Raw genomic sequence first — 15,555 nt, forward strand, 5'->3', positions numbered from 1 at the left:
GAGGTGCATATAATTTAAAGCCTTGTTTGCATCTTAAAATACATCAGTACCATATTGACGTACAGTATACATCATGTCAGCGAGGGCCCTCTCGTTTGCAATGGGCCCTGGCTGCTGTTCAATATGCATGGGCAGAGCAAGGGAGAAAAAAAAAAAAGAAAAGCCATTGCCTCATAAGAAGGTGATACTTCTCCACATAATGAATGTGGCCTCTGCCCAGTCTGAAGGTCAGCCTTCATTTGTGTATAATGGGCAAGAGTCAACTGTTTTCCAAATGAGACGTATGCAGAACAGACTGCCGAGTAAATATTGAAATCACCTCTGGGCTGTTTGTGTGATAAATTCCCCCCACAAATCAGGTGCCGCTCAAAGGAGTGCCGCAGTGGTGCTTTCTGAAGCTCTCTAACTTTGGCTGCGAGAACACTGTGGTTTATTGCACTGCAGCCCGTGTGTCCGCACCATTTCCTTATATTGTAAGCAAACAAATTGTAAGAACAAAACAAAAGAGAGGTACAAAAAAAAAGGAAATTAATCCAGGTGACAGGTTTTGATCAAATATGTATTGAGTAAATAAATGCTAAGAAATTGATTTGTACTATAGTGAAACAGATGGAATGATCACTTTCACATTTTTCATTTATCACTCCGTTCCAACCTCCACCTCCGTCTTTGACTAAGTGACACACTCACATGAATTGAAATCTTTGTTCTGATAATTGTTTCATTTCACCGGATCAATTGTCATATCCAGATAACAAACACCTCAATGCAGCAGGATGTAATAAGGAAGCCAGGGAGATGTTGGCGCCCAGCAACAAGTCTATTAAGCCACTAGAAGTCTAAACGTCAACAAGACCAATCCCACTCAGCGCTAATCTGCATTCATTACTATGCAAACAAAAACAATCCTGCCTCATATATTCTTTCAAAGTCACCTTTAGATTCAGACACTTTTTTTCTCCCCCCGTATAGACGCACGTGCAAATCAGAATCCTCCCGAGCACAAAACAAACAGCGCATCGCAGCCGCATGTAGAGAGCCGCACCAGTCAGAGAAGGGAAAAGGGAGCATTTCAACAAATAGAGAATAGCATGGCACTGTCACATGGGGAGCACAAAACAGCAAATAACAGAGACAAGGTCTGATGGTAGCCCTTGGAGCAGCTGTCATATTAAATAATAATGAAGGATCTATTAATATGCAAAGGAAGCAGCAGCCGACTGGCTTAACGCTGTCATGCCTCTGCATATTGTCAGGATCTTCATCATTAATTAACATGCTAGCTGCCCCATACCTGCGCCAATGTCAGAACATTCTTACAACAAACACCCCAATGCCTGTGCCCTCCGCAACTAACTCGTATAATTAAATTAAAATCAGATTAACTTCACATCAGTACACAAAAGACTGACTTTTACGACTTTCTCTAGCAGTGATTAAAAAAAAAAGAAGAAAAAACAAGCAGAGCTTATCTGTTGTGTTTCGGCTCTGTCTCTGTTAGGGACTGCACCATGGGCAACAATGAAAACACACTTTATTTATCAGGCGAGCGGGATAAGTAGGGAAGAGACACTCCATGTCAATGAGCAAGTCCGCCTAATTTTATGCATGGACTGGTGGCAGCGCAGCAATGACAAACTGGGGTTGGGAACAACGCGACTCTTAGGTACACTGCGCCACTTGAACTGTGCTATCCACATCATGACAAATTTAGTATCAATTACACAGCGCGCTAACCTTATGACAAGCAGCGGACTGGAAGAGGAGGGGGTAGAGACACAAAGAACTGACACTAAATTACCTGGTGCATACTGGATCTATTTTAAAGCGGCTTGAAGTGGCACCGGATTAGATGATCCACTCCAGAAGCTGACGTGCTAATTGTACATCAAAAGAACATAAATATTACAACATGTCTCCACCTACAGTACTTGAAAGAACAACCAGCCTCTCTGAGGCACTGGAATCCGCACGCATGCATGCTTGCTTGCTTGTACAGTGAGGCAGAGCCAGACAGCATTAGAAAATATTGTTTCTTTTTATCAGTAAAGTACAGGATGCACCCCGGTTAGATGTAGGTGACATTCATTTCTCTAATGGTAAATGCAGTACTCTTGCGTTATTCAAAAGGTTGAAGCCATATCCAGGACATAAATGAATTATATTGAAGCTGCTGCTTAAGTAGTGGCCAGAGTGTGAGTGGAGGCCCTCTCCACTTTAAAGGAGATGTCATCTCAGTGTGGTGTCAGTCCACAGCAAATAATCCGATTTGGGGGCCAATCTGCCTGTAATGCATCAGCAACTGGAAAGGCTCCAGCGCAACCCCCTCCCCCCCTCCCGTCCTACCCCCCCTGGGGGCATGAACGAAGGCATGCACGCATTCACATCCACACGTGTGCTTTCACACACATATAAGAGGGCATTTCCTTAAATGGAAACCTAAGCATATTAAGATGTCCTTCTCTAAATGGAACTGGTGTCAAGGGCAAAGATACATATGTTAACAATGTGTTTCACATAGGCCTCTCTGGTCCTGTTAGAGTGCAAAAGAAGACATCTTTCCACTGTGTTGAATATGGTTATTGATTTTAATCTAATATGATTTGTGTCTATGTCTAATGTCTATGTAAAAAAATATCATTCGCTGATTACAGTTTGCATGAAGAAAATAACAGCAAGCAAAACTGAGTAAATTGAGTAAAGAATGCCACATTGGTTCTGTCTATGGCATGCCGCCTTTTTGAAGCTATGAGATTAGATATTTGAAAAAAAATTCCTGCATCTATGAGACCTTTTGATAAATCTGAACAACGCATCATCATACAACGGTTTGTGTGATATATTATTTAATGTCTCGATATTATATAGTTATTTTTTGTGCGTTTTCCTACGAATTATTAAATTTTACGCATACCGTCTTTCCAAAATAAAATTCAGTTTTCACAGGAAACTACTTAGTTAGGTTTAGGAAAAGATCGTGGATTAGCTTAAAATAATTCCGTAAGTGGCGTAACTTAAGTACGGAAGTTACATTACAAATAAACCAACGTTGACTTCTGACACCCATCCATTCCCGACCGCATCCCTACGCGGCGTTTGTCACTCTTTATACTTCCTGGTAGGGGTGGGAATCACCAGAGGCCCCACGACACGATATTATCACGATACGATATTATCACGATACGATATTATCACGATACGATATTATCACGATACGATATTATCACGGTACTTAAGTCACGCTACAATCTTATTGCGATTTTAAACATTTTGCGATGTGCTGAGTATTGCGATAAGATATATTGCGATACATTGCGATTTATTACCTTTTTTCAACTGCAAATTATGCATTTTGGCAACATTTGTTTTATCTAATAAGATACAGTTTTCACTTTGTTAATCTCAGAGTTTTTATTCACATATCTTGAGGTCAATGTCAAGGGACTCCTTGGAAAATGGCCAGGCCAGTTTTTCTTCACCAAAATTTAGCGGGACTTTGAAGCGCAATTTAGTGTTCTTGCCAACAAGCCAACATGACATGGTCTGTAGCAATCGATTCCTTAGGTATTCTAATTAAATATGATATATATCTTCACTCTAGCTTTAAGACTGAGCCCTCTACAACCTCTGAAAGACAGAATAGTGGCCATCCCCCAGGCAGGCCGTTGCATTGTTAAGAGGTTAACAGTTTACATAACAAAAGATCGATACTTGACGTCCGTGTACCGATACAATATTGCCACGCAAAATATTGCGATACTATGATGTATCGATTTTGTACCCCACCCCTACTTCCTGGTTCACAAGTACGTGGATTACATACAAATTGATTTTTCTTGGGACATATACGAATTACAGTGCATTACTTTTCGTAGGTATAGCAACAACGGTGTATGAGACCAGCTTGATCTGAGCTACAATCAGCCACTCCTGAGTGATAAGGAGCTGGGGAAGAAGCACCAGCATGGCGCATTAGCAAAATGTTAACACCAGGAGAGAAAATGACAGACTAAAGATTTCATGGAGTGTTTCGCTCCCTCTCCGCAGCCCAAATTAAACGGTGCGGTGGCTTTTTCCTGGAGTCTTGGGAGTATTGGTGAAGCCTCGAGAAAAGCCGTCGGCCCACATCGTTTCTGTCTGTGTGTGCAGGCGCTAACTCATCTGAAAAATGAACTAATATGACATGACATGATAGTGTAACTATTTAAGACAGTTTCTCAATGTCGTTTTTTTAATCATCAATCAGTACGTTTGGACATGACAGTGAGATCAATTAGTCGCCTACTTAGATGCTAACTTATGTGTGGTCAATTAGACTTAATTATGAGTCTGTCAAAATCTGTAACTTCCTTGACGTTTAATGCTTAATACTATAATCAAAACAATAAATGGTTTTAATTAAAATACAGAAATTGATGGAAAAGTTCTGTCTCGCCACAGATGAGAAGCTCAGGGCAGTTATGAGAAGACCGAAAAACCTCAATTATTTTATCTCTGCCCCCTGAATACCCCGACTAAATGTCAAGATCATAGAGTCCCTCTGGGCTGAAAGGGGATGATATCAAAAGGCTTTTCTGTTGCTTTATGTTCCACTAAATAACATGGCTCTTTCTCATCATTGTCCGTCTCTGTGTTCACTTCGGCCTTTAAGTTCGCCTTCTATACTGCGCCGCAGATAGCCAGTGACCTCACCCTATTCCCAGAGTTCAAAGCACCAGCCTTTGAGCCTCCATTGTACTGAATCACAAGGATGGCCCCGATCTGTGTGTAATATTGAATTCCAAACCCCTCGCAGACGCTGCTTTGCTGCCTCTTGAAAAAAAACAACACTTCCAGACTGAAAAAATGTGTGAGGTAGGATAATTACAAGTCTGTTAGAATTGTTATACACCGAAGATTACCATGGAAAAACCAGCTGTGGTGTTTAATCTCTCTGTAAAGTACTATACTTAATAGCTGGTTAAATACAGTGTGTACTGTATGCCGTATGAGCATTCAAAGAGCTCCGTTCGACAGTACAATATCATTAAAAGACATCGAGAAGGAGAGCAAAATATGCAAATCAGAGCACTTAGAGCCACCAACATCAAAGCAGCCACAATGAAGCCAGCCACAAATAGAACAAAAGCATTGGTTGCAATAAGACTTGGCCCAGGGGTAAGTTAGGGCACAAACGGTTGTTGTTGATTCTTGTGGCGATAAGCTCGCTTTAGCATCATCACTGCCTATGTACATATACCAGTGGAGTGGATTTAATCGCACTAATTAGAATGCACTCAAGGCAAAATGCAACATCTACTGGAATAATCTGAGAGAAAAGATCTCCACTCCAATTTATTCTCCCCCCCCACACAGCCCCCCCTTCTCTTGGTTTCCGGGGGTTTGAGCGGAGGATCTGTTTTTGGTGAACGAGTGAGCGGCTGGTGTCTGGTGGTTGGGTGCATGTGTCACTTTGGACTGGTTGCCATTTCGAGGACAAGCTGCGGGGAGGCCACTGGTGGGGAGGATGTATGTGTGTGTGTGTGTGACAGAAAGGAAGAGAGAGATGTAGAAGAGAGACCCAGACAGTGAATTAGAGCCTTAGCAACAGTGACAGAGCGCTGCAGACTAAACCATACCTGTGGGTGGCATCATGCCAGGGGACATGAGGCCAGGGACCGAGTGGGGCATGATGTGGGGGTTATCCGGTGATACCACACTCTGGGTCCTCTTCGGAGGTCGGCCGGGTCTGGAGCTAAAACACACGGCAGAGGAAGAGGATGAGAAACGCGGGTGAGAGACGAGGAGGAGACTGGCAGGGGGGAGGAGGGGTTGTGTGGGTGGTGTGGGTGGTGTGGGTGGTGTGGGTGGTGGTGGTGGCGGCGGCGGGGGGGTGTTAACATTTGGAGCACTCCAGAATGCAATTCCATTCCAAAGAGCTAACATGTACTGTAAATAAATTTCTTTTCAAGGACAGTTGCTTTCTGCAGCTCAACATAATAGACTTCCATAACTAATTAGATTACACGGTGAATTCATTTCCTTTATTGAAGATCAACCACTTTTTGATGCATAATTCATAACCCGTACCTCGTTACCTGTTCCTCCGTATTAATATCCCCACACTATTTGAATTGCCTCGTTTGCATATGCTAAAATCCAGTGCGCGGCCCTCGGCCTGGAAATTACATGTTAACTTGTTATAATTATTGCAGTCAGGCCACTATTGATTTATGAGACTTTTAAAAACCAAATATGTGTAGTTCTGGTAATGAATGATATTTTAAGGTTCTTCAGGAAATTAAAAGGCAATGGCTGCCTTAGGAAATGTTCTGCTTGCTTGATTTAATGCGTGCCTTAGCTGGAAGGTGGTGTGACAGAGTGATTCAGACCTGTTGGACGGTTCTGATGGGGGAGTTTTATTACACCAAACGAGGGGCACAGATCCAGCCGTGATAAATGACTGTGCCACCTTACTGTGCAGGAGAAAAGGCCTTCAAAGCAGATACACCCCTGACTTTCCACACATCTTACTCATTCACTTATTAATACAGCTTCGAGTTGCAATCAATACCTACTTTGCTGGCTTATAGTTACAAAGAAAAGCCTACAGGGTAGAAAAAAAAATGCAATGAGCATATAATGAGGGGACCTATAAAGGTATATTCTTTATGAACAAGGAGCTGGATGTCTCAGCTGAAGATGAATTATGGGTGACTTGACACAGGTGACATATTGGCTTCATACATTATTTCGCGTACAATAGTCCATTTTCAAGCTTTAACGGGATACTAAGTTCTCTCTAATATGAACTGAGTTTAATCCATCTTTAAAACACCAAAGGGCTTCCGTAGCGTGCTGTAACTACTATGGGAGGAAACATGGATAAACAGGATAAATTTTACAGAGAAAGGACAGGGACGGAAATCAAACCGGGGAACGTGTTGGCTGAGCTTCTTGCCCTGCCCCTTTAGGAGACTAAATCATTCAAGTTCATTTTTATTCTGTAAATAAGGTTTGAAAGGGTGTGCCGACATGCTTATAGAGGATGTATGTCATTAGCCGTGTTTCCATTCAATTGTCAAGCAAATCTTAAGCGAACTATTGAAATGTCGCAAAAAAACTAGGGCTCTCAACCGATTCAAATATTCAATCGCAAATAATCGCATGATTGTCCCTGATTAATCGCAATTAATTGCAAATTAATCACACATTTTTTATCAGTTCAAAATGTACCTTAAAAGGGAGATTTGTCAAGAATTTAATACTCTTATCAACATGGGAGTGGGCAAATATGCTGCTTTATGCAAAGGCATGTGTATATTTATTATTGGAAATCAGTTAACAACACAAAACAATGACAAATATTGTCCAGAATCCCTCACAGGTACTGCATTTAGCATAACAAATATATATACTCAAATCATAACATGGCAAACTGCAGCCCAACAAGCAACAACACCTGTCAGTGTGTCAGTGTGCTGACTTGACTATGACTTGCCCCAAACTGCATGTGATTATCATAAAGTGGGCATGTCTGTAAAGGAGAGACTCGTGGGTACCCGTAGAACCCAATTTAATTCACATATCTTGAGGTCAGAGGTCAAGGGACCCCTTTGAAAATGGTCATGACAGTTTTTTCTACGCCAAAATTTAGCGTAAGCTTGGAGCGTTATTTAACCTCCTTCGCAACAAGCTAGTATGACATAAACATGACTCCACTCCAGCTTTGAAACTGAGCCCACTACAACCAAAAGAATCACAAGTTGCTTCAATGCGTTACAGAAATTAGTGGCGTTAAAACGAGTTTAACACGTTATTATCACGTTAACTTTGATAGCCCTAATTATTTGTAAATTTATTATTTGTCTGACTTATGGGGGATTTAAAAATGTATTTAAGATTATATTAATCAATATAACGTATCTAATGTAATGTTTTTTTTGTTGTTGTTTTTTGTTTTTTTACAATGATGGCTCCCTCAGGACTTTATCAGCCAGTACAGTATATGAGGCTGTTTGTGTTACAGTACATTTCCCTACATTTCCCAACGGCAGTATCTGCAGAGCGATGCAGTGTTTTAGCTCAGATACCACACAGCCTTTAGTAGTTGAATTTATTCAGCCGTGTCTTGTGAGGTTTATTTACCTCAGTCCTGCTAATAGAGTGCACTCGCTCTATCTGTCTGAATGTGCTGACTCTCTCATATACCGGCTCTGGAGGTTTTTAAGACTAAAAGCAGACCTTCACCCAACTGTGTCCCTTTGGAGGGAAAACACAAAAGTGATAGAAAGAAGTAGCGAGAGGGAGAGCGAATGACAGAAAGTGAGAGGAGGGCAGTGAGAGAGAGAGAGAGGGAGAAATGAGCACCCGCTCAACCTAGGAACGTCTGGAAATGTAATTCCTATTTCTATAGAAGCACCTCTTTGATCTTATGAGAGGGAGAGATCGCACACAGTTTTGCTGTCATCACTTTCACTTGTACTCTGGCTGAATTATTTATGAAAGACCTCAATAGAGGGTATGTGATGGGTAAAAGGCTTTTTACCAACAATACTAAAAGCGAAAAAAAAAAGGCCCTCGAATGGACAAAAAAAAAATGTCACATCAACCTTAGATCATGTCAAAGGATGTGAACCCCAGGTACAAAGACCCAGTTAAGTAAAGGTAATGTTTAGATAGGCTGCGAGAGAAATGTGTCTGCGTGTTTAAAGGGATAGCATTTCAGCTACTCTCTGCACACAAATAACACTGGCTAGCCATGAAAGCAATACACCAACTGAAAAGGAGCTTTGAACTGAGGAACCTCCGAGCAACAGGAAAGCCTCTCAGAAATGAAGGTTATCGTCTTCTTTTCTTATGACCGAGTAGTGTTTTAAATTTACAGAAAAAAAGGCACTTCATAACAGAGGGTGTCCTGTGACTAGTTTCCTCTTTTATTCAATGTTATTTCTGAGTAACGCTCCTTAATGTGTAATTTAGTTCCTTGAAACGCCAAAGACTTAGGCGTGCATGCGAAACATCACTGCAGATCTGCAACGGTCAGAGCCATGCAGGGCTAATAAGTCCAGAGAGGAAGTCAACCTGGCCTAAAACAAAAGAGCCAGGCTATTTATCAAGCAGCAGATGCTGATTCCCTAAATAGCCTGGCACAGAAACGGCTCCAAACTAGGCCATTATTGCAACAAAAAAAAAAAGATAGTACAACTGGATTTATGATTGGAATTTTGGTTCTTGTCATGCCTTATCCCTGCTGTTGTCTTTTCTTGCCTTCTTTTCATTTAAAATGTTTCAGAAAACAGGAACCTCTGGGTTTCAAAATGGACTTATTTGGACAATATTATTTCTGTATCGGAGGCCAATCATGAAAGAATTTTATTCCCTGCTTTGTTTATGTTTATACTAAAGATATTCAGAGCCCTCATATCTCTAGCTGGCTTCAATTAAGGAAACAAAATAGGCCCCACCAGCTTTGGGCTGGGGGCCCACAAATATGTTACACATCTATTCTCCCCTTTTTTTTTTTGTTTGGCTACCATGGTGAAAAGAAAATAGTGGTGAACTTTCCCTGAACCAGACTTCCTTTAATGGCCCGTCCGTGTGTTGACCCAGCAGAGTCGGCTGGAACCTGATACTATCCAACACACTACGCTGCGCATGCAATCAGATTACACGGGGCCCAACAATACACTCCACACGAGTCCAATTTCAGCGCTACAATGCAATAAAAGCACAATAATTAAATTCACGTTCTCACCCCCGTTTACAGGAAACCAACGCGAGGGTGATGGGTATAATAAGAGGGTATAATATCGCACGAGATATCAGGGATGGTTTGTGATCTGGTGGCAAAATTCTGACATCTCACTATCAGACACTTTTCTGTCGACGGAAGCAGTGACTGAGATCTTATTACCCAGAACGCCGTTAATGCAGTGATTATGATCTGTTATAAATCAATTGAGACCACAAATGTAATGTTTAGCCCAAGCGAGCACACTCCCTCAGTGGATTTAGTTACACACAAAAATCATCTGCTCCTCCCATCTGCGGATATCTTTAGGAATTCAACCTGATTATGTCAATAGTGGCTCCGGTTTGCAGAGAAAGAGCATAATATTATTTCCTGGTGGTTATGATTGAGCCATTAACCTTTTATCTCGGTCTTTTGTTTGACGTTTCTAAAAGGTAAGGATGGAGATATTTATTCCATTTCCGCCCAGTCGGCCAAAACAAGCGAGTGAATCATTCCGTCTGGGGCTTGTGTAAACAAAAGGCCTCTCCAGGTCTCTGCCAATCAGGCCTTATAAAATATTAACCCAATGTCATTGCCCTTTTAAAATCTCTCACCTAGAATTCCCTAATTGTTCCTTTTCTTTATCTCTCCAGTGCAGAGAGTAAATAAATTAACAAAATAGCTTTTATCGCCCTGAGTAACCTTTTAACTGAAGGATTATCTGGGGTTTATTTTTCATTTCTCTCACAGCGATAGCAGAGCATGCCCCATTGATTGGTTCGCCGGGGTGGTGACCAGCCATGAAAACAAGGTCTTATTGATAAAACAAAGCAGCTCCTTACCTTTTTAAGTGCCAGGTCAGGCAGAAATTCAGAGGCCTCAGACCAGCGGGGCCCCCGAATATGCTGAGTTTATAGTTTTTTTTTTAATTTGGTTCAATCAAACAGTTTAACAATATGCGCGCAGCTCCCCTGAGAGGTTAACTATGTTTGTTGAAAGACAGGGATAACATGGCTGTGGCGTATTACTACCAATTTAAAATCCCTGCAGATAAGATAACAGGGTTGGCTGAGGGGAAGAGATGAAATGTTTAACTTTAATTCTAGAAAATTAGTTATTTTGGAAACAAGCTCCGCTGTTTGTTCTGTCTGCTTTTAAGAAAACGTCGCCTCACGGCAACAAAAGGATGATTGACACGCAAGTATTAGTATATAAAGTCAATAATGAACACATTCTGATTTCCCGCTGTGGATTCGTGGTGTTAACGTATATGTCTAATTAATTATGTGTTCTCAGTTCTCTGGTTCTCCCACCTTGATGAGCTGCCATCTATAGCTCTGCTATGGAGAACACAATCGTGTAGGCAAACACAGAAGCACAGATAACGTCCCCCACCCATGTAACTAACAGATGAGGAAGTATTTTATTAATCATCTACACAGGATTTCTTTTTTTAGACTTTGTACAATATTGAACACTGTTTAAAAACTAATCGGCAACTGTTTAATGATTGATTCAGTGATTTATCAATCATCAAATAGTTGCATTCTCAAGCAAAAATGGTTTGAGCATCCTAAATTGAAGTTTTTATATGCATGTAATAGAATATCTTGGGGTTTTTGTGTGAACGGACAAAACAAGCAATTTAAGGGTTGTCATGTTAGGCTTTAGGAAATTAAAATGAATAAAATAACAGGCATTTTTCACTTTTTTTCTGACATTTTCTAGACCAAATAATTGATACATTATTTAAAAATTAATTGATCCTAAGAGTAATTGTTAGTTGCAGCCCTCGACAATTGTTATGTGAAATAATAATCGTAAAAAATTGACAAAAAAACCCCAGTGAAAATGACAGGAATACATGTTACCTTCAACGGAAAAGGGGGAGAAAAAAAAAAAAAGATGATTTATACTTCCTGCTGACCTTGGCAGTCTATTGGTTGTGATGATCATAATCTCGGAGCCAGTGTGATACATGGGAATGCGTTCACTCATCCATCTTTTTCACGCGTCCATCTATCCTCACCCTCATCTTGTATCTGTATTTGCATTGAGCCTATTCTTGGATTATCTCAATCAGCTTCCCCTTGCACCTGTCAAACACCGCCGCGCACAGGTAGCCACATCGCGCTTATCTGATCTAGATAGCTGGATTACAGCGAGTTTGTGTGAAGAGTGCGAGGAGAGGAGAGAAAAAAAAAACACTTTTATTTATTAGGGGTAGGAACAGCTGCATCCGCCTGCAAACTGTGAACCTTTGTTACGGAACAATATATCACAGATCAAATGGTGTGAAATCAAAGGCGGGAGAGAGTTAGCATCAATCCCACTAAAACCCCTTTTAAAGTGCTGTCTGTGCTCTGATCCCTGTGTGGTGGACTAATGTGCGGGGTTGAGATCAGTAGTAGTTGGGAGAGTCGGTGCCTTCCTGGTGCCTTTGTCTGGGCTCAGGCCTGATTAGAACCACGCTGGGTGAGACCATCACAGAGGCTGATGCTACGGAGGAACTCGGGAGTCAGTCACGCTCCTTTTCCTCGAGCCTGTGTCATGAAACCACAGCCGGGCTCCGGGAGAAAATCACTGTTACAGTAGCTACAAAGAGCTCAGTCTTGTAATCGCATTCTATTAGAGCCGTTTGAAGCCTCTCAGCTGTGAAATAGAATCTAAAAAAAAAAGAGATCTAAAAACACGATAAATTGCTGATTATTCCCATGCATCATTAATGTTAAAAGCTGATTTCATAATTGTACGTCGCATAACTACAGAGTCCAAGATTGTTTAGTATCACATCGACAGACTCTGATAATGAGTAAGCAGACTTCCTACATCACGGGAGCTGATGAGGAAAGCCTAATTGGTTGACTTTTCCATGCCTAATGGATGATTCTCTTAATTAAAAAGATACTGTACCAAATGTTAGAAATCAGATAGCGCTTAAAGTAAATGCACTTAATCAAATGTATGAGAATGAGCAGTTCCAGGAAAGCCTAAATGAGATTGCTAGATATGATTTGGCTCCAATATTTATTAATTGCGAGTGCCTTTGGTTAGCAAAACAGAACAGGTCTTATCTTCAAACCGCGAGGAAATTTCATCTAACCACTCTCACTGATCTCTCTTTTTCATGAACTGCGATGCATATGAAACAAGTCTTCAAAACAAGGCTTTAAAAACTTACCCAGTCAGGGTGCCTTTGAGGATATTTAATTAAAATCTAATCCTGCATTCATTAAGGCTCACATAAATTAAGCTGTCATTCATAAGATTTATGGATTCTCATTTGCATATTGCATACAATTCATCAATTACTCAAGTATGAAAGGAGCGCATTTCCCTTGGAGCTGCCTGCTAGCCTGCCAACATTTGAAATGAGAGAAAGAGCACGACTGTCAGGCATTCACTGCAAACTTTTCCCCACAATGTCTGCGCACTGATTAATCTCATTTTCTAGGCATCCCTTACAAGATTGTACACAGTCCAGCTGCACTTTTCAATTATTTCTCCTGTCCTCTCAACTAACTTTGAAAGCATGGACGGGGCTAAATGTGGACTGGGGGCTACTTTAGTCTTTATGTATATAACATGTCTTTTTTGCCAGGGTAATCATAAATTAGAGAGAGGGGTTTTAGAGATCCTAATGGAAAGGAAATGTAGTAATTTTATTGCAAATCCCATCAGGCAAATATTCTGCATGCTATAATAGCATATTTCCTGTCACATTTAGAGAGGAGTACATCCAGCAGGCATTCTGACAGAGGGAGAAAGAGCGAGAAAACGATAGAAGAGGGGGAGTTGGAGAGGGGGGGGGGGGGGGTGGACGGATGAGAGTTGCAGAGAGAAAACAAAAGAGAGGGGGGGAGAATCTTAGTGCTAAACACATAAAAAAAACTCCCTTTTTGGACGTGAGGCTATGGGAAACACAGTATGGAGTAAGTGCTTAAGCCGAGCCAAGCGTGAACGCATCTAAGATAAAAGGTCAGGCAAAAAACAAACAGACCACTCGCGAGGACGAATGGAATTAATTGACTCATTAATATGCATGGCTAATAAAGCTCAAAATCCTAAAACAAAAATCATTGTCAACCATTCCCTTTTAATGGCCCTTATTTTCAGCTTGAGAAGAGCTAGTCTACAGGGTGTATCAATCTTAGGAGGGGTGGAGTTCCTCCACCAAACAGGCTCGGGGTAACCTCGACGTTGTACGCTCATGTCCTCCCCAGCAGACAAAGGCAGAGTTGTTCTGGTGGAGGGATTAATTGAGAATTAATCCCAGTTTCTGGCAGTGGAACAGACCGGCAGTTAGAAGTGAAAGTCATCCTGAAGGGTAGTTAATTGGTCCCCCATAGCAAAAGCTTTGGAGAACAGAAATCAAGCTGCATTTTCATTAATCCTCCCCATTGTTTTGTGAAATTGTTGTGGAGAGTGACTTCAGATAGAGTCAACAGTTAAGGCTTTTAATTTGCTTTTAATTCTGTCAGTGGGGTGACAATTAACAAACCCCAAAGAACAATAGCTGTGAAAATGATGCGTTCGATTGACTCTAAATGACTCCGAAATCAAAAACCGATAAGCAATTAATATACTGTACTCTACAAATGGTTAAGTACCTCCAGCGTGCTTGATGCGCTCCGTCTTGCTCTGCCCCCCCCCCCCTCCATCTCTCTCTGTGTAGCACTCTCTCACCACTAAAGCTTTTGAACTTTGGGAATAGCACCACCGGATTGTCGGATGTGATTAATTTCAGGTCTAAATGGACACAACAGACAGAAAGGGTGATGTAATCATAACACGAGGAGACACGGTGACTAACAGCAGAGACGGAGGAGCGAGAAAACGCAGAGAAAAAGAGAGAGAGAGAGAAGATGTGGACGGAGAGACAGCAAACGACTCACAAACACACTCCCATGTTCAAGCTAAACAGGAAGACCATGGTGATTAGCATTAATTGCACTGGGGATTGGAATCCTGTGTGAAACATTAAACAAAAATTATCTACTGTTTATCCATTTTTTTTTTTTTCTCTTGATTTTCTTTTTTTCAATAATTAATGAAAAGTAAATACTTGGAGGAGTCCAAAAATGATCTAGGGAGGAAAAGAAATGTTTACACAATCAGGGAAAAATGTTCCATGTCTTCTCTCTCTCTCTTTCTCTGTATACATGGAAAGGTTAGGGCTCGAGCCTGGTTCTCACTGTTCCCCCCCATCAGAAGTAACAGTGTCTGTTCCCCTGAGTGTGTGGACTGCTGTGAGAGTGTTTGCATATTTAGATACAAGCAGCCCTGTTTATGCAGCCCCACTCTTCTGCTGCTCAAGTTCACTCCAACGCAAGCCCTGATCAATTTGGCCAGCTGTGCTTTAAACGCTGTTTACAACAATAACATCGTGGCTAACAGAGCAGAGCCTAGCGTGCAAGTGCACGCACTTCCCAGAGAGAGAGAGAGAGAGAGAGAGAGAGAGAGAGAGAGAGAGAGAGAGAACTTCAGAGGGAGCCCCCAGCCTGCACATTCCCAGACGAGCATTTGTACTGAGTTAAAGACAAATCAAAGTCTGACTCCTCTGCGAGACACGGAAGAATTGGATTCCGTCTGTGCGCGTCTCTGTGATCCTCCCGGAAGAATCTCTGACTGCGAGCAAAAGAGAGGAAATAACAGGAACTCAAACTGGAGTCCCACCCTGAAGTGGGCCAAATTGAAGGTGGCACGTACCAGTTACAGGCTTTATATTCCTGATGAGTGACTGGCATTGAGCGCTAAATATAACGTCAGGCTCGCTGAAATCCCCGCATACATAACAATTGCTTCCGACAGGCCGCCGAGCGTTTCACAAATAACTCTGT

General features: G+C 41.5%; 1 protein-coding gene across 4 annotated transcripts in view; it reads right to left on the reverse strand.

Annotated features, from left to right (window-relative positions):
- The window catches only part of dachd (dachshund d), a 140,227-nt gene that overhangs the window by 49,644 nt on the left and 75,028 nt on the right, over positions 1-15,555 (reverse strand). For all 4 annotated transcript variants that reach the window (XM_074658687.1, XM_074658686.1, XM_074658688.1 and 1 more), the window contains one exon: positions 5,619-5,734. In XM_074658687.1, coding sequence (XP_074514788.1) covers positions 5,619-5,734 — 116 coding nt within the window. The remainder of the gene's footprint in view (positions 1-5,618; positions 5,735-15,555) is intronic.

This window comes from Sebastes fasciatus, chromosome 14 (genome assembly GCF_043250625.1).
Source record: "Sebastes fasciatus isolate fSebFas1 chromosome 14, fSebFas1.pri, whole genome shotgun sequence".
Taxonomy (NCBI): domain Eukaryota; kingdom Metazoa; phylum Chordata; class Actinopteri; order Perciformes; family Sebastidae; genus Sebastes; species Sebastes fasciatus.